Here is a 26,835-nt window from a genome sequence, read left to right as displayed (position 1 = left end):
ATGAATTATATTGAAATTATAATTCATTAAAGAAATGCTGCTTGAAGGGTTTGTTGAAATATAGTTGTCAGGAAGAGAAACATTAAGGAGTGTGAGACAATGGGTCCTCAAACTAATTAACTTAGAGCTCCTACTGAGCTAGGAGATTGGTAAACATTAGTATGCAAATAAGATATGTATGTATATTTGTCAGTTTCTGCTTCCTTTTGTCTCTTACGTTAAATTGGCTTTCGCTTAATTGTATAAATAACTTAGCATGAGCCTCAGAGAGGGGCTCACATATCTGGGTGCAGTGGGAAAGCGCTTTGCTAATAAACAGAGTGGTCTGACAAATTATGTGAGTCCTGAATCTGACTTTGACAATTTGGAGGTCCCACCAAGATGGCAACCGTCTTCACTGGGGCCGTGCGACTCCTGACTGTTCTTAGGACGGCTGTGGCAAGCTGGCACCTGGGCATTTGGCCCAAGCGGTCCTCCGCCAGAACAGAAGGGTGCATGACCACAGTGAAGTCTACGCCATCGAACCTGTTGGGTCCCATTCTGTTCTGGTAGGAATCCCAGGATCTGACATCAGGAATCTGGTCAGGTAATTATTTCTGTGTTTTGTCTGGACTGAGGACTGTCTTGTCTCTGTGTCTATCCGTCCTCCCTGTGGTGTGTTTGAGTCTGGGTGCCATCTCCGTCCGGGGATCGGCTGACCAAAGGGTTCCTGTCCCCATGGTCTGAGTGAGTGAAATCTGCACAATCACAGCCGCACCGCGCCTTGGGTAAAACCCTTGGTGTGAAAGTAAGGGCGATTGAGGCAGTAGCCTGTGGGCTCCTTTTGTGTGTTGCACCGGGCATCGCTCTGACAAACCCGACTTTCCTTCTTATGTGATTGCTGTGTAAAGTCCTTCTGTATGGGTAACCAGACGTCGAAGTCGGGACAGTTCCCTAAAGGAACACTGCCTCATTTTATGTATTTTAGGAAGAGTCCGGACTCCTGTAAATTTCTGGAAAAATGGTCTAGGCTAACTTAGGAGAATCCCAAAATTCAGTGGCCACTGTTAGGATCTTGGGACAAAGACCGAGTAGACGTCTTAAAAGACAAACTCGGCCAACCTAAAACTAAATTGGCAAAAGGAGAGGTTGATTGTTTCATACAGTGGTGGGAAGAGGCAAATCATAGGTGGACAGAATCAAAACTTGCCCCTCTCAAAGATTCTGGCTTCTATCCCACCAGATGCAACTCATTTTACTGTTGTTGATTTGTGCTCTGCTTTCTTTTCTGTCCTGGTTCACCCTAACTCCCAGTTCCTGTTTGCCTTTTCTTACAAGGGGCAACAGTACACATGGACCACACTGCCCCAGGGGTATACTGAAAGCCTGTCATATTTTTCCCAAGCATTAGCCCGAGACCTTGCTGACCTTGTTTTCCCGTCCAGGTCCACACTAGTCCAGTATGTAGATGATCTACTCCTCTGTTCCCCTTCATTCTCTGCCTCTGAAACTGATTCTTTATCGTTACTACCCTAGCAAATAAGGGTCACAAAGCTTCTCGCTCTAAACTACAACTCTGTCAAACTTCTGTCACATACCTTGGCTTTCTCCTCTCCCAGGGTTCCTGTGCACTTTCTCCCACCCGCGTCCAAGCTATCCTTAGCTTTCCCCAACCCTGCTCCCCACGCCAGGTCTGGAAGTTTTTAGGCATGGCTGGATTTTGAAGACAATGGATTCCCCAATATGCCTCCCTTGCAAAACCTCTCCGGGAACTCACTCGATTCTCTGTGCCTGACTGCATGCCGTGGCCCCCTGAGGCCACTTCTGCCTTTGTTTCCCTCAAACAGGGTTTGGCTTCTGCCCCTGCCTTAGGGCTGCCTGACTATTCTAAGCCTTTTACCCTTTTCTGTCACGAACAATCTGGGTGTGCACTTGGAGTTCTCACTCAGATGCACGGAGAAAAGAACCGCCCAGTGGCTTATTTCTCTGCCAATTTAGACCCTGTTGCCCAAGGCTTACCCCCCTGCCTGCAGCGCACCTAGTCAAAATGTCTGATTCCCTTGTTCTCTGCTCTCCTCTTACCCTCCTGGTCCCTCACTGACCTCGCCCTGCTCCAAGGCTCTGCCCCAGAAACCGAGAAAGAATCCTGGGTTGCCCAAGGTTGCTCTCTACATCCCGATTCTTTTTGGCACTCGCCTACTGGCGCCTTTGTAGCCCCCTTTTCACTCTACCCATTTCTGGCCACCCTGCTACACAGTGTTTCGCATGTCGGAAAGGAGGGGATGGTCTCTGCTGTACCTAAGACAGGATGGTGGGCCCCTCCATTTTAGCTCTTTTGCAGCCCACCACTGTGCAGCCTGTACCATTTGCCAAAGCCATAATATTGGTAAACCTGTAAAAGTGGCCCAGGGGTTCCGGGGCCTGCCTCAAGCACCATTCTTGCATTGGCAACTTGACTTTGTACAAATGCCTAAGTGTCAACAATATGAATTTATATTGGTTATGGTATGTTTATTCTCTGGTTGGATTGAAGCCCTTCCTTGTTGCAAGGCTGACTCGCTATCTGTTGCCAAATGTTTGTTAAATCATATTATGCCTGCCAAGGGAATTCCTGCTACTCTGTCCAGTGATCAGGGTACACATTTTACTGGACAACTTGTTCAACACCTGGACCGTATATTGCATATCAAACACCTGTTGCACTGTCCCTACCACCCACAGAATGCAGGTGCAGTTGAAAGACGAAATGGTGTACTTAAGAATAAGCTTGCTAACATTTGTGACTCTACAGGATTAAGCTAGCCAGCAGCCTTACCATTAGCCCTTATGGACATGAGATCCACTCCATCCCAAAGGCATAAATTAAGTCCCTTTGAAATTGTTATGGGACGCCCTATGCGAGCTATGACTACCATTACTCCTGTTCCAGATTTGAACTTGACTCACAGTGCGCTCCTTCAGTATTGCAAGGGACTAATGCAAGCTGTAAGTCACTTCCATTCACAGGTTCGAGCCGCCTGGCCCACGGAACCCACCTCCGACACTTGCCACAACCTCGAGCCAGGTGATTGGGTCTACGTACGGCGCCATCATCGAAAGCACGCCTTGGAGCCCCGGTGGAAGGGGTACTCATCAGGTACTGCTTACTACACAGACGGCTGTTAAACTATCTGGCATCGCAGCGTGGATACATGCTTCACAGTGTAAGAAGGCACCATCTCCAGAGAACCAATCATCACCTCAGGACAATGCAGAGTCAATTTTGACTCCAGAAGAATACGTAGAGGAACAGTCTGCAATACCTTACAATCTACGCTCTCGTAAGGGTTGCCAGAAGCAGACACTGTTCCTTGGCTGCTGGTATCATACAGTCTGGGGAGACCACGATGACAATTCTTTTATCCGGCAGCAGGTGTGGATAGCTCAGATCCTTAATATTTCTAATTGCTGGGTCTGCAGCCACATCCCAGCCCACTCTCAAACTGGTGTTCCTGTCCTGGCTATCCCGCTCAAGTCCCCAGACCTCACTGGAGGGCCTCGTCTGTTTAACAAATACGGAACAGCAATGACACTTGGGAAGCGGTGGGAATAAATGCACCTAAATGGATACGTGTGGTGGAGGGAAAAGGTCATTGGTGTTGGGTGTGTAATGGGACAGGGCTGGATCTGGGGAAAAGCCATTGCCTTCAGCATATAGTGGCCAATGGTGTATGGGATTATTTAAACAAAACTAAAAAGTGGCGGGCCGGGTATGGAGATATGAATTCAAACAGAGAAATCAATCTCATGTTCCCCCTATAGTCATGCAAATAACACCACTCCTCGTAAGGAGAATTACCCTGTACCCTTTGGGGGATACTCCTCCTCCTTTGCAAACACCTATATGACAAATGGGTGCAACCGACCCTTCCTGGCCTTAATAGGCCATCACTGGGAGTGTGGGACCAGAGCTTATACCGCAGTAACAGCTAATTGGACAGGAATCTGTTATCCCGCCCGACTCTTCCCACAATTCCGAGTGCTAGGAACCTTCCCTCGAGAACGCCTCCGCAATTTCAGGCGAAAAAGAAGGGACTTAACAGATGCCCAATGGTATGTAAATAACATAAGCCCCTTAACCTGGGAAGAGGCCATTGGCGGTTCCTTCATACCATTAGGGGGAGTAATACACCATGCAAAAAGGCTCCTAAGGTTACAAGCAGTAGTTGAAATAATGGCAAATGAAACTGGAGAAAGTTTAAGAGCCCTGGCCAAAGAAACAGGGGCAATCTGACAGATGGCCCTCCAAAACCGTCAGGCACTGGACATAGTGCTGGCGGCAAAAGGAGGGACTTGTGCTCTCATTGGAAAAGACTGTTGTGTGTATATACCAGACAACACCAATGAGGTAACAGATCGTGCTAGCCACTTAGAACAAATCGCATATCTTCCCCACGAAGAGCCAAGCTCTTTATGGAAGTGGCTAAGTAACCTTTTCAATTTCTCTGGCATAGGAAACTGGTTGTTTCAGGGAGCCCTAACTCTCCTGTTTGGAATCCTAATAATTTTTATATGTTTTCAGTTACTTTCCTGTTGTATCCAAAATTGTGTCAGGCATGCTACACAGATAGCTGCCCCAAACCAGAGTGCTAATTTGATGATTTTAAATATCACTGATGAACAAAGAATCATAGAATATCAGGGTTGGAAGGGACCTAAGGAGGTCATCTAGTCCAACCCCCTGCTCAAAAGCAGGACCAATCCCCAATTAAATCATCCCAGCCAGGGCTTTGTCAAGCCTGACCTTAAAAACTTCTAAGGAAGGAGATTCTACCACCTCCCTAGGTAACGCATTCCAGTGTTTCACCACCCTCCTAGTGAAACAGTTTTTCCTAATATCCAATACAGTCTCCCACAGTATTCTTGTCAGCAAGTTAAAGAAGTATGGGCTGGATGAATGCACTGTAAGGTGGGTAGAAACTTGGCTAGATTGTCGGGCTCAACGGGTAGTGATCAATGGCTCCATGTCTAGTTGGCAGCCGGTGTAAAGAGATAAAGAACGATTGATATGCAGAATCCAGTAATTGTTGGTCATTGCGTAGCTTGACCAAAAGGAGGGATTGTGAAAGTAGAATGAATTATATTGAAATTATAATTCATTAAAGAAATGCTGCTTGAAGGGTTTGTTGAAATATAGTTGTCAGGAAGAGAAACATTAAGGAGTGTGAGACAATGGGTCCTCAAACTAATTAACTTAGAGCTCCTACTGAGCTAGGAGATTGGTAAACATTAGTATGCAAATAAGATATGTATGTATATTTGTCAGTTTCTGCTTCCTTTTGTCTCTTATGTTAAATTGGCTTTGGCTTAATTGTATAAATAAGTTAGCATGAGCCTCAGAGAGGGGCTCACATATCTGGGTGCATTGGCAAAGCGCTTTGCTAATAAACAGAGTGGTCTGACAAATTATGTGAGTCCTGAATCTGACTTTGACAATAGCCATTGTGAAGACATTCAGAGATGAAGTTCAGAGGGGAGCAATAGCTTCTAGAAAGTCCTATTTTTGGGAGTGGGAAGGGCGGATCAACCTCGTAAGTTTTGAGTTGTATTCAACTCCTCTTCCGCCAAGCCCTATGCCCCTTCTTGCAAATGTTCGTAACTAATTTCTTTGCAACATCTCTAAAAATCTATTATTTCTTTTTCATCACTAGTGCTAAAACTTGCCTGTCTCTTACTGTGAATACTGGAACCCCTCCCCCTCTAATCTCCCTGCCAATCTAACCAAAACTCCACTGCACTTCTGATATCACCCCCTTCTCATTTTTAGTGCACTGATTTCAGGCTCTTCGTTCTCCTCTGCAAAGCCCTAAACAGTCCCATTCCCTGCCTTCACATCTGCTCTCCGCTCTCTTCATCTTACTGCTCCTTTATCGCACTCTGCTTGCCAACTTTCCTTTGTTATAATTCCTGTACTTCATGCAACCTTATTTCTTGCCCAACCACTTCTTGTCACCTCCAAATCCATTCTTTCGTGTAGCCTTCTAACTATAGCTGTTTCAGTTATCACATGTATCGATTTGGTCTGTAAGCTCTTTGTAGCATGAAATCCCCATCATGGACTTGTAAATGAGTCACAAACCATGTACAATTATGGAGTTCTAAAATCTTACCCAACTGGAAAACAGGCCAAGTCCTGAAGTCCTCCTCAGTCCTAACTCAGCCAAAACTTCCAGTGATTTCAGTGGGAGTTCTGCCTGAGTAAAGACACCAGTAACAAGTGTCAGAAAATAACAGTGGTTTCTTTAGCTCCACATTTCTTTGGGGGGATTGTGGAGGACTCAGTCCTAAAAGGAACATTTATGCAGAGCTGATCCACTGTTAGCAAATCTGTGGAGAGGCCAAAGGGAAAAGAATAAGATGTGTCTTTATTTGCATGCTGCTGCTGCTCTTTCCATGTTATAAAAATGCATGGTGAAAGTCTGAGAATGTTAATGTAATAGTGAAAGCCTAGTAACTCTGACTTTTGACATTGGCTGTTGTTCTGTAGTCTCTGCTGTTCTCCTCACACCTCTTATACCTGGTTGATATCGCTACACTGACAACACACACATCTACTTCTCCATAAGTAGGTGTCTCTGTCCAGCCCCATGTAAGCCTCTTTCTGATATTTCTTTCTGTATGGCACTTAACATGGCTGAGATAAAATTCCTTATCTTACACTCTCTCCTCTTGATGCACTCCTGGATTGCCATCCCCAAATTAGCTTTCTCACCTGTCAATTGAACATTGTCTTTCCCCTTCTCACTTCCTTCCATTTGCTCTTCCTTAAAGAGACTGTTGAAATCAAGACAGGAAATAATCATGGAGCCGAAAGAGGGTTAGAAGGAAAGACAAGAGAAAAGGTGTATCTCAAGTTTAAAACCTTGTCCTCACCTTCACGGTACTTCACAATACTAGCTTAACCTACATCTCAGACCTTGTTTTATGTTTCCCCACACATCCCCTGCACTCCACCAATGATAATTATCTCCCATTCCTGTTTGTATGCATGCAGTGCCCATCTGAAGCAGTTTGCCAAGTTAGTTCCTTCTCCCCATTCAAGTTCCTCGTAAATCTGTTAAACAGGCTTGCAGTTGGAAGGTAGCATGATCTGGGAAGCAGGTGGTACATCGTTCTCATCATGCCTTTGCTGAGGAATCACTTGGTGGCTGTGGGCAAATCATTTCCTCTCTTTGCTTCCATTTATATCCATCCCATAATACCTGCTTACCCCACAGGGACACGATGACTATTAGACATTAGCTAGTCAATGTACTTTGAACTAGTCAAGCACGACATAAATGCTATTATGGAAACCTCACATCTTCCTAGATGCAAACAGAATTTAAAAACAGAACAAGTGTTATCCTGTCTCTGGATCTCCCTGTGCATCTCTGTTAGCATCTCAGGAGGCAGAGCTCAGTGGTTTGAGCATTGGCCTGCTAAACCCAGAGTTGTGAGTTCAATCATTGAGGGGGCCATTTAGGGATCGGGGCAAAAACTGGGGATTGGTCCTGCTTTGAGCAGGGGGTTGAACTTCTGAGGTCCCTTCCAACCCTGATATTCTCTGATAGTGATTGTCTTGTTTTTGGGCTTTGTACCGCATCAAGCTGCATACTATTGCCACTAAGAAAATAAGAATATGGATGCCTGAGACAGATGGACGTAAAAATACAATGTGAAAATACCAGCACAATTACCAGGATCCTTTCTGAGACATGAGTCTTAAAGAAGCTGCTCCTGTCATAGGACCCACAGTGGACAGATTTGTATCTAATGCCCTGCTGCTACTTTATTCTACACATCAGAGCTCATCTTTCCTCCAGACACTTACACTCTTTTTCTTGCATCTTCACGCTCTGTACTATTGAATTGTTTTTGTTACCCTACATTTTTAGCAACTAGTCTTGAAGTGGCAGCCCCTCTCAACTGTATGTTTTACAAATGATATAACAGAACAAAGCTGTCTGCTCCCTTGGCTCCCACTAAGGCATTGCAGAGCCCCTGCTCTTCCTCAGTTATCTGTGTATAGCCTTGGTTAAATGAAGCATTTGTCCCCTTATATATATAATATTTTAAAAAGAATACAAAGCACATATGCTCTAGACTTGAGAATAGTGTATAATCCTCTAGTAAGTAACACTGAGTTTAAGGTTTCAGAGTAGCAGCCGTGTTAGTCTGTATTTGCAAAAAGAAAAGGGGGACTTGTGGCACCTTAGAGACTAACCAATTTATTTGAGCACAAGCTTTCGTGAGCTACAGCTCACTTCTTCTGATGCATTCAGTGGAAAATACAGTGGGGAGATTTATATCCATAGAGAACATGAAACAATGGCTGTTACCATACACACTGTAACGAGAGTGATCACTTAAGGTGAGCTATTACCAGCAGGAGAGCAGGGGGGTGGGGTGGGGGTTGGGGAAGGGGAAGAGAAACCTTTTGTAGTGATAATCAAGGTGGGCCATTTCTAGCAGTTGACAAGAACGTCTGAGGAACAGTGGGGGGAGAGGGGAATAAACAAGGGGAAATAATTTTACTTTGTGTAATGACCCATCCACTCCCAGTCTCTATTCAAGCCTAAGTTAATTGTATCCAGTTTGCAAATTAATTCCAATTCAGCAGTCTCTTATTGGAGTCTGTTTTTGAAGGGTTTTTTTTGTTCTGTTTTTTTTTTTTTTTTTGAAGAATTGCCACTTTTAGGTCTGTAATCGAGTGACCAAAGAGATTGAAGTGTTCTCCGACTGGTTTTTGAATGTTATAATTCTGGACGTCTGATTTGTGTCCATTTATTCTTTTACGTAGAGACTATCCAGTTTGACCAATGTACTTGGCAGAGGGGCATTGCTGGCACATGATGGCATATATTACATTGGTGGATGTGCAGGTGAACAAGCCTCTGATAGTGTGGCTGATGTTATTAGGCCCTGTGATGGTGTCCCCTGAATAGATATGTGGGCACAGTTGGCAACAAGCTTTGTTGCAAGGATAGGTTCCTGGGTTATTGGTTCTGTTGTGTGGTATGTGGTTGCTGGTGAGTATTTGCTTCAGGTTGGGGGGCTGTCTGTAGGCAAGGACTGGCCTGTCTCCCAAGATTTGTGAGAGTGTTGGGTCATCCTTCAGGATAGGTTGTAGATCCTTAATAATGCGTTGGAGGGGTTTTAGTTGGTGGCTGAAGGTGTTCTGTTATTTTCTTTGTTGGGCCTGTCCTGTAGTAGGTGACTTCTGGGTACTCTTCTGGCTCTGTCAATCTGTTTCTTCACTTCAGCAGGTGGGTACTGTAGTTGTAAGAATGCTTGATAGAGATCTTGTAGGTGTTTGTCTCTGTCTGAGGGGTTGGAGCAAATGTGGTTGTATCGTAGAGCCTGGCTGTAGACAATGGATCGTGTGGTGTGGTCTGGATGAAAGCTGGAGGCATGTAGGTAGGAATAGCGGTCAGTAGGTTTCCGGTATAAGGTGGTGTTTATGTGACCATCGCTTATTAGCACCATAGTGTCCAGGAAGTGGATCTCTTGCGTGGACTGGTCCAGGCTGAGGTTGATGGTGGGATGGAAATTGTTGAAATCATGGTGGAATTCCTCAAGGGCTTCTTTTCCATGGGTCCAGATGATGAAGATGTCATCAATGTAGCGCAAGTAGAGTAGGGGCGTTAGGGGATGAGAAATGAGGAAGCGTTGTTCTAAGTCAGCCATAAAAATGTTGGCATACTGTGGGGCCATGTGGGTACCCATAGCAGTGCCGCTGATTTGAAGGTATACATTGTTCCCAAATGTGAAATAGTTATGGGTGAGGACAAAGTCACAAAGTTCAGCCACCAGGTTTGCCGTGACATTATCGGGGATACTGTTCCTGACGGCTTGTAGTCCATCTTTGTGTGGAATGTTGGTGTAGAGGGCTTCTACATCCATAGTAGCCAGGATGGTGTTTTCAGGAAGATCACCGATGGATTGTAGTTTCTGAGTTTAAGGGCTACTTAAAGATACCAGACAAATCCATAACAAGTCCCATTAACTGGAAGTTGAAATTAGAAAAATTCAAACTGGAAGCAAGAAGCAATTTTGTTTTAAATCCATATGGTAATAAACTATTGGAGCATCTTACCAAGGAATGTGATGGATTCATCATCCCTTGGAGTCTTTAAATCAAGATTGGGTGTTTTTTTCTAAATTACATGTGCTAGTTTAGCTGTAAGCAACTGAGATTGAAAGTGTTCACTTACACAGTAGGGAAAAAATTCCTTCCAATGCAAGAATTACTGGGTGAAGTTCTATGGGCACAGCGGTTGCTCTTGCCTTTTAGATCTATGAACTAGCATTGGAAATGTATGCCAAGCCAGCCTAATCTCATTCGAAAGAGCTCTTCCATTTTGGGTTCAGAATGGTTTCCCTTCTTTTCACAGAAAGTGATAGGCTTTGAAAGGGCTTCTACAAGCTTTCAACATCTGAATTACTTCTCTCAAAGAGAATGTTAAATAGAGTTTAAATACTAGGGGCCTGAGTTGAGTTTTTTTTTAAGCCTAAGGGATTTGAACTGGATCAGAAATATGAAACGTAACGTAAAACTATTTTCAAATGCAAATGAATTTACTGCTGGGGAGAAGAGTGTCTGATATTTTGTATTTTGTTGCAGCAAGCTGGGTGGAGCCACAGATTTGTAGGAAGTCAGAGGCTCACACAGGAAAAGTGACAAGTAGGAGAGAGACAACTTAGTACTTAAAATTCTGTCTTCAAGTACTGTAAAAGTAGTAACCAGTATATGGTAATAGAATTGTAACTGTACAATGTCCCAGGACCTCTCCCTAAAAAGGGCCCTATTAGGTATGAGTCCTGCAAAATTGGGTCCCTTAACTGACAAATGAATTGGTAATAAAATCTGAGATGGGGAGGTACTTATCAGACAGTGTTCTCTGAGGCATGTGCCCTACCTCAGGTGTACCAGAAGCTTCTGCAAGCAGAACTGAGGGAGCATCAACATTTCAATTGAGTTTCCAAGAGCTGGCTTCTTGAGAGGCATTTTGTAGATGGTAGTTTCTTAAAGTGCTTTATGGACTCTTCTGTTGATTAACTGGTGTGTTCAGTTCCTAGTGTCTACTTTAAAACAAACTCCTTGGGGCAGAACTTTATCCTCTGTTTTCTGCACAGTGCCAAAACACATTGTTGACACTCTAATATTAAATACACATTTGCAGTTCTGGCCTAAAAATGTTATCGTTCCTAAATGCTTGGTTAAGAAGTAGAACAGCTCCGCCTACAAAGACTTACGGGTAAACCTTCCGTAGGTACCATTCAAAAACAAAGTCTCTGAATAAGACCTAGAACTGGACAAGAAAAGCAGCCAACCTCACAAAGTGAAAGAACTCAGGTCAGGGTCACATAACATTCTGGGACATAACTCCAATACAAGGACTGCACAAATGAAAGGTAAGCCAGATTTATAATTATTGTTCAGTTTTATTTCCAGATACTTAAATATTCCAATAAATCAGAACTAAAACCCCCTCCTGTTAGAACAGCCCACTCCATAAATTGCCCTTAGGGCTGCACCTGTAGATCTACAGTTTAACTGTACCTGGTAAGAATGTTTGAGTTAAAAAAAGCATTAGAAAGCCAAACAATTAGAAGCCATAGCTACTTCTCAAACAAGATACTGACTCTCACTCAGACAGCAACCACAACCTTAACTCTGACCCATGGAAACTACAATAAAATATCATTATGACATAACACAAGAGGTTCTTCTAGTCAGTCTTAATGTAGATATGCTCTGATTAAAGTTCAAGGGCAATAAATGGGTTCATGGAGGGAGGAGAGGGGAAGAGATGGTGGCAGTATGCTTTTTAAGGAATCCTAGCACTGGACCGAGGAAAGCCAGCCAGTTTAGAGGTGGATGCATTCTCCCTCTTGCTGAGACTCATGGGAGTGAAGCCATGCTATTGCTCATCTCCTGAGAGCCACAGAAGGTAAATCCCTCTTTGGTGGACCTTAGGACGGAGACAGAAAAATAAATCCCTTCCTAAGGTTTTGAGGCTTGTATGAGGGGGCAGGTTTGGTGGTTTAAAGCTGGTCTTCAGTACAGTCTCTTGCTAGCCATTCTTACTCTGGTCCTGCCCCGGGATCATAGGGAAAAAGGCAGGGCACTAGTAATTCTAGGTTCCACCAGTTGAACTTCTTTAAAATCAAAAAGCCAGTCAGCACTGGAAATTCACCAGTGAAAGAACACCACACAAGTTTGCATGCAGCACACAGGCAGGTACTCCCTGCCTGCAGCATGTGCAGGTACTTTCATTGCAACTTTAGACAACTTTACTCTGGAAACAGAGAAAGGCAAGGTTGGGCAGCTGCAGCATGTGGGGGAGAGGCCTGGCCGGCGAAGGAGAACGAGTCTCATTGTGCTGCATTGAGAAGGCAGGAATTCTAGAAGGGGAAAAGGTTCCCTTTGAAGCACATGGCACTAAGAGCTTCCCAGTGACCATAGCAACAGGCTCAGTGGGTTCCCAGCCTGAGAACCAAGGAGCAACAGCCATGATTCAAAAACAAAACAAAACAAAAAAACAGTCTGAAAGAAGAGGAGGGAGGAGGGGCAGGGGGAATGAAGCAGAATTAGCCTGGCAGAAACTGAGCGGCTCCCTGGTAGGCAAATCCAGCCAATAATGCTTGTTGGGTTCATGGGGTTTCCTTTTCATTTTCAAAGCTTTCTTCTTCCTTCTTCATCCCCCTTCCAGCCCTATTCAGGAGCTCATCAGATCAGTAAAGCCCAGGCCTTTGCTTCGCCTGCATGCAGCAGTGCCTTAAACAGGGCTGCACTGTGATCAAAGGAGATGCTAAATCAAGGCTGCCACACACATCCCTTGCCCAACCAGGATCCAGTTTTCACTGGTGTTCAAATGGGAGCTGTTTTTAGAGGGGGAGCAAAAAGGATGACACTCTTGTGACTGTCCTTCCATTATATCATATAATGCTCATTCTTGCTGGACAGATTTCTTGTGATGCAAAGATCTCTCTAGAATTAAATATTTTTGTTCCTAAATACTGGGCCTATTTAATGAGCGGACAGAGAAGTGGTGTAAAGCTACTGAAAACACAGACTAATGTTCTGCCCTGAGCAGAATCCTTGTACCGAACAGGCAGATTACTGTGTTATGGATGGACAACACTGTTATATTTCAGATCGTGGCTTTTTCCCTTTACTTAAATTCACCCTCAGTTCTCTCCCTCTTGCTTTCCAATGTGAGAAAACGTAGCTCCCCTCACCCACCTGACACACACTCATTCTGACACTTTCCCTGTTATTCCTAATGGCATCTTTCTACACAGTTCTTGATGTTCCTTGATCTTCCGAGTCATCTTCGGACCTGATCCACACAAAGCTGCATCAGTATAACTGAAGGTGTGATTTTAAACCAGTTCAGCTAAACTGTGGCAGCCCTGCATGTGGGCACTTATATCTGTTTAAATCTAGTTTATACTGGTCCAATTTGCAGTCTGTAATTTACAGATGCAAGGTAAACAGATATAAACTGGGTTTAAACTAATATGTGCAACATTCTGTATGGATGTTAATTGTTTTTTAAATTAATTTAAGTTAAACTTCTGTGCAAACAAACCCTTTTCTTTATTTCCACAGTACCAATTTTCTTCTTACCATCAAATTGCCAGATTAAATAATCCAACTCTTTATACACCACGTTCCACATAAAAACCATAGTTCTCACAGTTAATAGAATGGCTTCCAATGGGATGAAGGACAGATACTAGCAGATTCCAACCTGACTTCAGAGTCAGGAAATCCATGGGATCTGGAAAGGAGTAGAAACTCCAGCTGCAATTATGTTGCTGCCTTCATCAGAAGGCAAAGACAAAGCAGAATCTCTCCCAGTGGCCTATGGCTCATTATGGAATTAAAGTTCAGCAGCCCTAAATCTGGGTTTTTTACACAGACTAGCCCATATATCGTGCAAAAATGCCTTCTGAAAGAGGAACTATTTGCATATGCAAGTAAAAAAATTTCAGTAGAAAGATCTTAACTTTCATATCTTTGTTGAGGTTTCAAAATATTTACTTGACTTGTTAACTCAAATTATTTCTATTATACCTGGGTCTACTAGAAAAATAGGCAGGTTTGCTATTTTCCTCCATTCTATGGAAACATCCCAGACAAAGAAGATGATCACAAAGGAAAGTTTACAATCTCAGCAATGAACACACTAGTGGAGATACTCAGCCAGACTGTCCGAGTGGACTATATCCCAAGTATCTAAGTCACATGTTAAAACCATTATTTGACACTTTTTAGGGGGAAAGGTGAAGGACAAATATGAGAGATGTTCAGGCTTCTCTAAAGGAGATGGCAATAGCAGAGAAAGTGAAAAATAACTAAGACCTGGTCTACACTACGGGGTTAGATCGAATTTAGCCAAATTCGGTCAATTTAAAAATGAATGTGTCCACACAACCAACCCCATTCCATCGACTTAAAGGGCTCTTAAAATCGACTTCTGTACTCCTCCCCGGTGAGGGTAGTAGTGCTAAAATCGACCTTGCTGGGTCGAATTTGGGGTAGTGCGGACACAAATAGACGGTATTGGCCTCCGGGAGCTATCCCAGAGTGCTCCAATGTGACCGCTCTAGACAGCACTTTGAACTCTGATGTACTAGCCAGGTGCACAGGAAAAGCCCCGGGAACTTTTGAATTTCATTTCCTGTTTGGTCAGCGTGGCGAACTCAGCAGCACAGGTGACCATGCATTCCCCCCAGAATCGCAAATGAGCTCCAGCATGGACTGAAAGGGAGACACTGGATCTGATTGCTGTATGGGGAGAAGCATCTGTGCAGGCAGAACTCTGATCAAAAAGAAGAAATGCAAATATATTTGCCAAAATCTCTCAGGGCATGTTGGAGAGAGGCTACAACAGGAACACACAGCAGTGCCACGTGAAAGTTAAGGAGCTGAGGCAAGCCTATCAAAAGACAAAGGAGGCAAATGGTCGCTCCGGGTCAGAGCCCCATACATGCTGCTTCTATGGTCAGCTGCATGCCATTCCAGGTGGGGACCCTACCGCAACCCCACCACTGTCCTGCAACAGGGGAGTCTCATGGAACAGGGAGGAGGATTTTGTGGATGAGGAGCAGGAGAATACGCAGCAGGCAAGCAGTGAATCCGTTCTCCCCTGCAGCAAGGACCTTTTCATCACCCTGGAGCCAATACCCTCCGAAGGCAGGATCCCCAACCCTGAAGCTGGAGAAGGCACCTCTGGTGAGTACACATTTGTAACTACAGTACAGGGTTTAAAAGCAATAGTGTTGCATGTTTGATTTGCCTTGAAGAATTGGGATGCATTTGCGGCCAGTACAGCTACTGGAAAAGTCCATTCACATGTCTGGGGATGGAGCGGGAATCCTCCAGGGACATCTCCATAAAGCTCTCCTGGAGGTACTCAAAGTATTCTGGAATCATTTCAGCACAAACCATGGCAGCATGATCCTCGGTTTTGGTCGCATTCAAACAACATTCGGTCTATATCTTTCTGTGTTAGCCTCAGGAGAGTGATATCTTTCATGGTCACCTGGTTGAAATAGGGGAATTTTTGTAAGGGAACAGTAAAAGGACCCCGTTCATGCTGGGCTGTTTGCACTTGGCTAAAAGGGATCATCCCAGAGAATAGCCATGCGGTGGGGTGGGGGGAAAGTGTGTGCTGCGCATCCACCCGAACACCGCAGCCCCTCCTTTTAAATGTGAAACCCAACCCATTTCTTACTCTGGGAAAGGATGGTGCTGCAGTTTGAAACCATTCCCACGTTATGCGTAAGAAGCCAACCCCGCGGACCCTTTGCCTTACCATGGCTGCATGGAAACCAAATTCTGTTGCCCAGCCATGTGTGATGTGTCACCATACTGGCAGGCGCTCAATATAAAATGCAAAATGCGACCTTGTACCTAAAGCACATGTGCTGTCTGCTGTGAATTGCTTGATTCACTGTGAAAAAGTCTCTTTTGTTCTCAGAAATGTATCATCTTAAATTTTACTCTCCCTTTTTATCTCCCCCCAGGTGCAAATGTTTCTAGGCTCCCCCTATCATCTCCATCCCTGAGGTTATTGCAGATTAGAAGGTGAAAAAAAACGCACTCACGATGACATGTTTTCCGAGCTCATGCAGTCCTCCCGCACTGATAGGGCACAGCTGAATGCATGAAGGCATTCAGTGTTAGAGGCTAGGAAAGCATTGAGTGAGTGTGAAGAGCAGAGGCAGGAGGCGATGTTAAGGCTAATGGGGGAGCAAACAGACATGATGATGCATCTGGTGCCGCTGCAGGAAAGACAACAAGAGCACAGACCCCTGCTGCATCCATTGTACAACCACCTGACCTCCTCCCCAAGTTACATATCCTCCTCACCCAGATGCCCAAGAATGTGGTAGGGGAGGCTCCGGGCAAACAGCCACTGCACTCCAGAGGATGGCCCATGCAACAGAAGGCTGTCATTCAACAAGTTTGATTTGTAGTGTGGCTACAATAAGCAATGTGGCCTTGTCCTTCCCTCCTCCCCTACCCCACCCGGGGCTACCTTGTCAGTTATCTCCCTTTTTTTTAAAATTAATAAAGAATGAACGCATGGTTTCAAAACAATAGTTACTTTATTTCGAAGGGGTGGGAGGATGGTTGGTTTACAGGGAACTAAAATCAACAAAGGGGGCGGGTTTGCATGAAGGAGAAATACACACAACTGTCACACAGAAGCCTGGCCAGTCATCAAAGCCTCTCTAATGCACAGCATGCCTTGCTGTGCTCTTCTAATCGCTCTGGTGTCTGGCTGCTCAAAATCAGATGCCAGCTGATTTGCCTCAACGTCCCACCCCGCCATAAATGTCTCCCCCTTACTCTCACAGATATTATGGAGCACACAGCAAGCAGCAATAACAATGGGAATGTTAGTTGCGCTGAGGTCTGACCTAGTCAGCAAACAGCGCCAGCGAGCTTTTAAACATCCAAAGGCACATTCTACCACCATTCTGCACTTGCTCAGCCTATAGTTTAACTGCTTATTACTACTGTCCAGGCTGCCTGTGTAGGGCTTCATGAGCCATTGGGAGCAAGGGGTAGGCTGGGTCCCCAAGGATAACTATTGGCATTTCAACATCCACAATGGTAATTTTCTGGTCTGTGAAGTAAGTCCCTTATTGCAGCTGCTCGAACAGCCCGGAGTTCCTAAAGATGCGTGCGTCATGCACCTTTCCCGGCCATCCCACACTGATGTTGGTGAAACGTCCCTTGTGATCCATCAGTGCTTGCAATACCACTGAAAAGTACCCCTTGCTGTTTACATACCGGCTGCCAAGGTGGTCCAGTCCCAAGATAGGGATATGGGTTCCGTCTATCACCCCACTACAGTTAGGGAAACCCATTGCAGCAAAGCCATCCACTATGACCTGCACATTTCTCAGAGTCACTACCCTTGATAACAGAACGTCAATGATTGCATTGTTTCAGAGTAGCAGCCATGTTCGTCTGTATTCGCAAAAAGAAAAGGAGTACTTGTGGCACCTTAGAGACTAACAAATTTATTTGAGCATAAGCTTTCGTGAGCTACAGCTCAAATAAATGTGTTAATGATTGCATTGGCTACTTGGATCACAGTAGCCCCCACAGTAGATTTGCCCACTCCAAATTGATTCCCGACTGACCGGTAGCAGTCAGGCATTGCAAGCTTCCACAGGGCTATTGCCTTCTCAACTGTCAGGGCAGCTCTCATCTTGGTATTCCTGCGCTTCAGGGTGGGAGAAAGCAACTCACAGAGTTCCAGGAAAGTGGCCTTACACATGCGAAAGTTTTGCAACCACTATGAATCGTCCCAGACCCGCAACACTATGCGGTCCCACTAGTCTGTGCTTGTTTGCCGGGCCGAGAATCGGCGTTCTACTGTATCAAACAGCTCCACTGCCACAATGATGTCCCAATTGCCACAGCCTGTGCTTTCAGGAATGTCTGTGTCCATGTCCTCATCAAAATCATCCTCGTGTTGGCATCTCTTAGCCTGGTTCTTCAGACACTCCAGGATAATGCGAGAGGTGTTTACAATGTTCACAACAGCAGCGGTGAGCTGAGCGGGCTCCATGCTTGCCGTGGTATGGCATCTGCAGGAGATCAGAGTTGCAGTGGAAGCGGTGGATGACGACAACATGGGAGAAATTTGCTATTGAGACTCAGCTCATTTACAAGAGCAGGAGAGCAGAGCTGCAGTGGAATCGGTGGATGATGACAGTTAGCAATCGTACTGCACCATCTGCTGACAGCAGCACCCAGGACACAACAGCAGCGGTGATGGTGAGCTGAGCTGAGCGGGCTCCATGCTTGCCGTGGTATGGCATCTGCACGGAAAAAAGGTGCAAAACGATTGTCTGCCATTGCTTTCACGGAGGGAGTGGCGACTGACGACATGTACCCCAAACCACCCACAACAATGTTTTTGCCCCATTAGGCATTGGGAGCTTAGCTCAGAATTCCAATGGGCGCAGAGACTGCGGGAATTGTGGGATAGCTACCCACAGTGCACCGCTCTTTAAGCCAATGCTAGCCATGGTAGTGAGGACTCACTCTGCCGACTTAATGCGCTTCGTGTGGACATATGCAGTTGACTGTATAAAACAGATTTCTAAAAATCAACTTCTATAATATCGACCTAATTTCGTAGTGTAGACATACCCTTAGTCTTTTTTCTTTAAAGAAACTTTTGGCAACACCAACATGTATTTCACTTGAAATTCTTGTGTTGCTATGAACTCCAATTCCCAACAGGGCTTTCCCTTCTCCCGCAAAGGCTGCAACAATCTTCTAGAAATCTTTCTACATTGGGCATTTTCTTAAAAAGGGACACAACAGAGATAATACAAAGTTTATTGCCATTGTTTACAACTAGACCTTGCAGATACATTTTTGTTTGAGGACAGCACTTCTTGTACTGAATTTACACCCTATCAATTTTTTCTATCCTTGTTTGCCTGGAATCCCGGTGTCCAAATTGCTAGGAGGACTCTTACCAATAGCAGCTAGAAGTCAAATGCAGCCAGTCTCCTCTGTCACCTCCTGCTACATTATATTCATTTTTCTTAGCCTTGACAGATACTGTAGTCACACTGGTTTCTACAGTTAGGTTGATTAGATGCTTAAAAGACATTATTCCCACAGATTGGCTTTTGAGGCTCAAGGTGTGTCCCCACATCTGTCCATGTGTTCAGTGCTAATGAAAATTACTGGTTTGAAACCCCTGGAGGCTAGAATTCTCTGTTTATACACAGAACCAGAACAGTGATAATGCAAGCTTCCACCATGCACCATCTGCCAACATGTCTCAGCCCTGATGTGGCGGGATTAGCAATAAGAGTGAAAAAAAGAGTTTCCATGCCTCTTTAGTGTCCTGTTTAAGACTACCAACAGCAGGAAGCAATTAATGACAATTATGGTGGTAGGTCTGTGGTGGGTTCACCTTTCTACTGGGAACTGGACTGAGCCCACAGTCATTCCATACAGGCCAAAGAGCTATCAGATGGTAATTGTCCGTCACAACCAACCTGCTCAGGATTCACGGTGGTCACTGGTACATGCAGGCGAAATGCTGTCTGCCAGTCCCAATCCTGGCCACTAGTTACGCAAGGGTTGCCAGCTACATTGCATCTGAGTTTCCCACTCATGACTTGAGCCCTACAATTGCTCAAAGATTATTCTTTTGTGTAGCTGATGGCAAAAACTCACATTAATCTTTTGATCTTCTTACAGAATGTTCCACAGACCTCTCTTCTTCAGCTACTGCTTTTTTCCTCTATATCTGCAGACACTTGATGCTTTATTTGTGAGGGTTCTAATTACTTTCTGCATGCAGAAGATGTAGAGACAGGTTCTTTTTGGTTTATCCTGAGGATGTCTCTCTCCTAATTTCATGCTCTCTGGCTGAGATCATTAGTTAGGTATTCGAGAATTTTTTAGCATTTAACATAAATGAAAAACCAGAAGTTTATGATTTTAGGCCCCATCACCTCTTCCTATATACAAGTATTAGAGAGACAAGGCAGGTAAGGGAATATCTTTTATTGGACCAACTTTTGTTGGTGACAGAGACAAGCTTTTGAGCCACACAGGGCTATTCTTCAGGTCTGGACACTAAAGTCTGTGCGGCTCAAGAGCTTGTCTCTCTCACGTTGTTGGTCTTCTTGCCTCATCCCTTTTTGGCTTACATTGTGTCCAAATTCCATAGATCATTTGATTTTTCATTGTTCCTTTTTTCATCTCCTGCTCCTTTATTCAGACATCAGCAAATGCATACCTGTAAAGTTGCAAAATTATCTTTTTGACACTTACAGCTGTTCTTACTGTTCCATGCACATGCTTACAGAACCTAAGCCATTTATTCTTCCCAGGAAACTGATCACTATGACCTAGTTTTGTTTAAAATCTAAACTTTGTTTCTTTTAGTCTGCTGTATTCTGGTTTGTACTATCTTTTATGCCCTGTACAGAACCTTAGAATTCATGAAAGGTGCTATACAAATTATTAGACAGCACAAGCTTGTTCCAAATCCTTGCAATGCAGAACCCCCAACTGAGTTTGCAACAAGACTCTCAGGCTTGTGTCTGCCCTTTCCACACTTCTAACCTTTGAATCTATACTGGAAATTGTATTATGAGAATTGTGTCTAAGATGAGGAGTAAAGAGACTAAATCTGCCAGCACTTAATAAAAAAGGCAGGAGTCCTTTAAATCCTGGTTTATGGGAGATCCACTGCATTTTAGATACCAATATGCTGCGGAAATGTCTGTGACTCCATAGCCAAAAAACAAAGCCTTTGAACACTTCTTCCTTGGTGTCTCAGGATTCAGTGAAAACCAAGCTTGGACAGCAGGGCAATGAGACAATTACCTTTAGTGGATGCCATCTGCAAGATGTTTGAGGGAAGGTGTGACATCAATTGTGAGAAATGAGGACGGGGAGGATCCTCAAATGGCTTAATAAAATACAGTGAACAAGTTGCTTTGGCACAGCTGAAATCAAAGGTATCTGAAGCTTGGAAGGCATATTCAGGCCCCCACACTTTCTCTCACTCCCTGAAAGATGGGTGGCTTTAATTGTTTTAGTGTGGGAGATAGCCCTAGTAGTCAGGGGAAAGGCCATGATAGCAGATTGGAGCAATGCTCCTGAAATTATTTCTGTCACAGGAATGTTAAGCATGCTCCATCACTGCATCTGCCCAATTCCAGGATCAGCCTTCAGCATAATGAGAAATAACAATTCACCACAAATCATAAAAATGTAATGGGCTATAAATGTCAGAGATGTAGAATGGAGAAATAACTGACTCTGAAAACCAATGTCATTCTATACTTTAATACATACATAAATGCACACTGAAAGAGTATTAAGGTCGCATACTCAAGGACTCAAAAGTTAGAAAATGCCAGAATTAAGGTTTTCCATGAACATCTTAATTCAGCCTCCTTGTGTGTACGCATTATGATATCTTCAGTTATATGTTTCCCCCTCCTGCACAAGAGGACTCCTGCTTCATTCAGTGCACAGTCTGGATGGTGTTGACTCATTCAAAATTTTTTAATCCTTATTCGTTATGTGGCTTCAGGCCTTATTTATTGCACACAAGTCAAACCCTGAACTGAATACAGAATTATTAATATCCTCACAACCTTTTCTATAATGCCCATCACCACAGTGTCGCCACAACAATGAATTTATCTGCACAACATTCCTGTAAGGTAAGGTGATATTATTCCCAATTTGCAGACAAGGACTGGAGGCACAGAGATTAAAGCCAAAATTGCCTAAAATGTCCATTATTTGGGTTCCCAACTTAAGATGCCTAGGGGGCCAGATTTTTTAGTTGATTCTTCGTTTTTAGAGCATGTGTATTGTACTTTATATAGTCAAAGCACAATTGTTGTTCTGAGCACTCAGCACTTCCAAAAATCAGACCTCAGCTATCTTGAGTCAGACACCCAGAAATTGAGGCCAGCTGTGAAAAGTTTGGTTTAAATAACTTGCTACGCATCACATAGAAACTCTGCAGCACCAACAGGGATAGAATTCAGTGTTCTAAGGTGGCATCAAATTAACTCAACCGCAAAATTAACTCATCTTTTCCTCTTTCTACAATACCATCTCCTTCCTGATACACTTTTCAATACTTCAGCAAATGAGGCGGGGGTTCTATAACCTATAGCCTCATCCACTACACAACACAGATTCATTTCCAGAGCACCATCTATCCCAGGGGTGGGCAAACTACGGCCCGTGGATTTGCCCCCCCGCCGTGCCACGGGACGCAGGGATGTGGTGCCGGCCACTTCCGGGAGCGGCACGGGGCCAGGGCAGGCAGGGAGCCTGCCTTAGCCCCGCAGTGCACTGCTGCCACCCTGGAGCCACTCCAGGTAAGCAGTGCCAGACCAGAGCCCACACCCCGAACCTCTCCTGCACCTCAACCACCTGCCCTGAGCCTCCTCCTGCACCACAACCCCCTGCCCTGAGCCCTCTGCCGTACCCCTCCTGCACCTCCACCCCCTGCCCTGAGCCCTCTCCTGCACCCCGCACTGCTCCTGTACCCCAACCCCTTGCCCTGAGCCCTCTTCTACACACCGCACCAACTCCCACACCCGCACTCCCTCCCGCACCCCAACCTCCCACCCCAGCCCTACATTCATGGCCCTGCATACAATTTCCCCACCCAGATGTGGCCTTCGGGCCAAAAAGTTTGCCCACCCCGATCTATCCTATAAACTGGGTGAGGGAGGGGTGCTGTGGCAAAAATTGTTTTTAATCATATGATCACATACAATCACAATTTATATACACAAGGAGCTGAATTAAGGTTGCACAGGCAACCTTAACATTGGCATTTTTAAAAGCTTGAGTGCTTCACTTTTCAACTTTCATATAGTTTAATTGTATGTAACTTCCTAAATTTTTATAAAAATCAAACAAAAATAAAAATTCCATTACATGGAGCAATACAGACCTCCACATAGGTCATCAGCAGGGTAGGAATCTTTTAATCCATAGCACGGACTTCTACCACTTGAGCCAATGATGAGTGGTAGCAGTAGAAGGCTGTTATCCTCTATGAGGCCCCGACACCAGAGGGGGATGAAATTCACACTCTGACAGAAATTTTCACAGCTCTTTGCTCGACAGCAGAGGAATGTGGGGGCTTGATATCCTGGTTTTAGTTGCAAGTTCTGGAGAAGAGTGTTCTCTAGGGGTTACAGCCCTCACAGTCTGACCCCAACGAAACCTACTCCTCAAAAACTCGGCATTTGAGTCAGGATGCTTTCCCTTTCTCCTCCCTGCTGCCTGGGCACCTGCAGAGGGAGCACTGAGAGCACAAAAAAGTTAGTCTCTCTGCTCTTACTTCTGGTGCCTTGCACCACATGATCCCAGCGCTGCCAGGCAGAACCAATGCAAGGAAAGTCCTGCTCAGCTACTACAATCATGGACTGGAGCATGCTCAGTGCAGACAATGTTCAGGGAACTTTGCTCCCAACCTCTAGCAAATCTCTACAGATCATGGAGAAATGGTGATTTTCAGAAGCATATAACAGCTAAATTTGGTTGTATTTTCACAGGGATGACAAAGGCATCTCTCTGACACCATGGCACCCTCCACACATCACATTTCAAGTCCTTGATCCAATGTATGGAGGCACTAGAAGTTCTCAATGAAAAGGTTGCAAGACCTTTTTTAAAATGGGCTAAGCTCATTTCCCCTAACCTTGTTCTTGGAAATGCTAAACAGTTTTTGCTGAAGCTTTTAAAAACATTTAGTCTCAAGACAGCCAGGGCTGTAAAACAAGGTCTTATAACAGAAAGCATCAAACAACCTCAGCGAGGTGTTACTTCCAACTGCATCTATAATGTCATCTCTTGTTTAAACATTAGTCTTTCAAAAACACTAATCCTAGAATATAAATGGTCAAGCAGGACTTTGGGTGGAAGATCAAAAGAGCTGGACACTGAACCAGGATAGTAGAACTGAGGACACAGAGTTTGGAGTCTTCTAGTCTAAAGTTACCATCAGAGTAATTCTAGTGCCCCAGCTGCTGCTCAGAGCCTTGTCCAGTGGCAACATGAAGTTAACATGACTGGTAAGTTTTATGGCTCCTATTCAGAATCCTGTGGTCTGTAGTGAAACTCCCAAGAATCAAGTCAGTTCTATAGTACTGCTGCTGCTGGATTGCTATAGCCCTGAGCTATAGCTGAGTCACTGGAGCTATCCTCTGGAGAGGAGAACTCACAAAAAGGAAACAGGGTAGGGTACAATAGCTCAGACACCTTCAAGGCAACAGGGAGATTGGGGATGGATAGAATAGCAAAAGACTCTCCTGCTCTCCTAGTAGACAGGACAGTGGAGAAGAAGCAAAGAAACTCCCTTGCACTATAAGGTGGGTAGAAAGCTGGCTAGATTGTCGGGCTCAACGGGTAGTGATCAATGGCTCCATGTCTAGTTGGCAGCCGGTATCAAGTGGAGTGCCCCAAGGGTCGGTCCTGGGGCCGGTTTTATTCAATATCTTCATAAATGATCTGGAGGATGGTGTGGATTGCACTCTCAGCAAATTTGCGGATGATACTAAACTGGGAGGACTGGTAGATACGCTGGAGGGGAGGGATAGGATACAGAGGGACCTAGACAAATTGGAGGATTGGGCCAAAAGAAATCTGATGAGGTTCAATAAGGATAAGTGCAGGGTCCTGCACTTAGGACGGAAGAACCCAATGCACAGCTACAGACTAGGGACCGAATGGCTAGGCAGCAGTTCTGCGGAAAAGGACCTAGGGGTGACAGTGGACGAGAAGCTGGATATGAGTCAGCAGTGTGCCCTTGTTGCCAAAAAGGCCAATGGCATTTTGGGATGTATAAGTAGGGGCATAGCGAGCAGATCGAGGGACGTGATCGTTCCCCTCTATTCGACATTGGTGAGGCCTCATCTGGAGTACTGTGTCCAGTTTTGGGCCCCACACTTCAAGAAGGATGTGGATAAATTGGAGAGAGTCCAGCGAAGGGCAACAAAAATGATTAGGGGACTGGAACACATGAGTTATGAGGAGAGGCTGAGGGAGCTGGGATTGTTTAGCCTGCAGAAGAGAAGAATGAGGGGGGATTTGATAGCTGCTTTCAACTACCTAAAAGGGGGTTCCAAAGAGGATGGCTCTAGACTGTTCTCAATGGTAGCAGATGACAGAACGAGGAGTAATGGCCTCAAGTTGCAGTGGGGGAGGTTTAGATTGGATATTAGGAAAAACTTTTTCACTAAGAGGGTGGTGAAACAATGGAATGCGTTACCTAGGGAGGTGGTAGAATCTCCTTCCTTAGAGGTTTTTAAGGTCAGGCTTGACAAAGCCCTGGCTGGGATGATTTAACTGGGAATTGGTCCTGCTTCGAGCAGGGGGTTGGACTAGATGACCTTCTGGGGTCCCTTCCAACCCTGATATTCTATGATTCTATGATTCCCTACTCTGGTGAAAGTCAGAAAGATATACTCCCACCACAACCCAAATAACCCAGAGGCCCTGGTATTGCCGGGGTGGGGGCGGGGGGGGGGGGCAGGAAGGAGGAGAGAGGCGTGGCAGGAAGGGTTCTCCCATTTTCCATCTGCCAGAGAAGGCTGGGAAAGGAACTAGTAGCCAAAGACTGGTACAAGAGACTGAGTCCCTGAACAGGGCCCAGGGACATACACCTCCCAGTACCCTACCCATTGCCCAGCAGTAGAGTGCTGGGCTTTTCACCAGGACATTGCCTCAGGTCTTTTCTGATCCCTCACTCCTCCCTACATCTTTCATATTAACCCCCAACTAGTACATATCTGCTAAATTTTTCATGCCTTATGTCATCACAAAACTCCCAGAAAAGACCTCAATATATTTAGTTTAACAAAGAGAAGGGTAAAATCCTACACGAGGAAGAAATATTTAATAATAAGCTCTTCAGTCTAGCAGAGAAAGCTCTAACTTGATCCAATGGCGGAAGTTGAAGCTAGACAAATTCAGACTGGAAATAAGGTGCACATTTTTGATAGTGAGAGCAATTAACCATTGGAACAATTTACCAAGGGTCTTGGTGGATTCTCCAAAACTGACAATTTTTGAAATAAGATTGGATATTTTTCTAAAAAATCTGCTCCAGGAATTATTTTGGGAAAGTTCTGACTTATGTTATACAGCAGGTCAGACTAAGTGATCACAATAGTCCCTTCTGGGCTTAGAGTCCATGAAACTCCCCATTCTGCCCTGTTTTATGCACCCCCTGCATAACTGCAGAGACTACCACCAGCAGAACACAATACTTTGCTGAAACTCCTCCTTGACCTAAATGCCCTATTTTGCCCAAGTCTTTCCTCTCCCCCAGCCATTTTCCATATCTGAGATGCCCTTTTTCAAGCCTGGCACTAGTGGCATATCCCATGGGAGACCTTAGAAAGGATTTGTTTGGGAAAAAAAGTTTCCTCCAGTTTTTCTCATTTGTCACAAGAAGGGACTATCCCCTTCTAGAAACAGAGTTGCAAGCTCCATTTATACAAAATATTGGTGGTCATTTTTTCCCCTTACCTTGCCCAGGACAGTGAGGCATGGTTTAGGCTCCAACTCAGGCTGTTCCAGTTTCACCACTCCTACCCAACCATATTCATACAAGTCCTCTTCATCATTGCTATTACACAGTCCCAGTGGATGCATCTGAAACAGAACAAGGGGAGATGAGGAGAAATTGGTAAAGGCGTTAACCAAAACATTAACACGAAAACAAGACAGTGTTCATTATGATGGAAGTAACAAAATATTCTACTGGTGGCCTTAAT

The 26,835-nt window shown here is 44.8% G+C and overlaps 1 protein-coding gene across 4 annotated transcripts in view; it reads right to left on the bottom strand.

Moving 5' to 3' along the window:
• The window catches only part of ZNRF3 (zinc and ring finger 3), a 220,258-nt gene that overhangs the window by 51,497 nt on the left and 141,926 nt on the right, over positions 1 to 26,835 (bottom strand). For all 4 annotated transcript variants that reach the window (XM_073312245.1, XM_073312246.1, XM_073312244.1 and 1 more), the window contains exon 2: positions 26,588 to 26,713. In XM_073312245.1, the coding sequence (XP_073168346.1) occupies positions 26,588 to 26,713 (126 nt within the window). The remainder of the gene's footprint in view (positions 1 to 26,587; positions 26,714 to 26,835) is intronic.

The sequence above is a fragment of the Lepidochelys kempii genome, chromosome 15 (genome assembly GCF_965140265.1).
Source record: "Lepidochelys kempii isolate rLepKem1 chromosome 15, rLepKem1.hap2, whole genome shotgun sequence".
Classification (NCBI taxonomy): domain Eukaryota; kingdom Metazoa; phylum Chordata; order Testudines; family Cheloniidae; genus Lepidochelys; species Lepidochelys kempii.
This window is presented reverse-complemented; position numbering and strand designations above follow the sequence as displayed.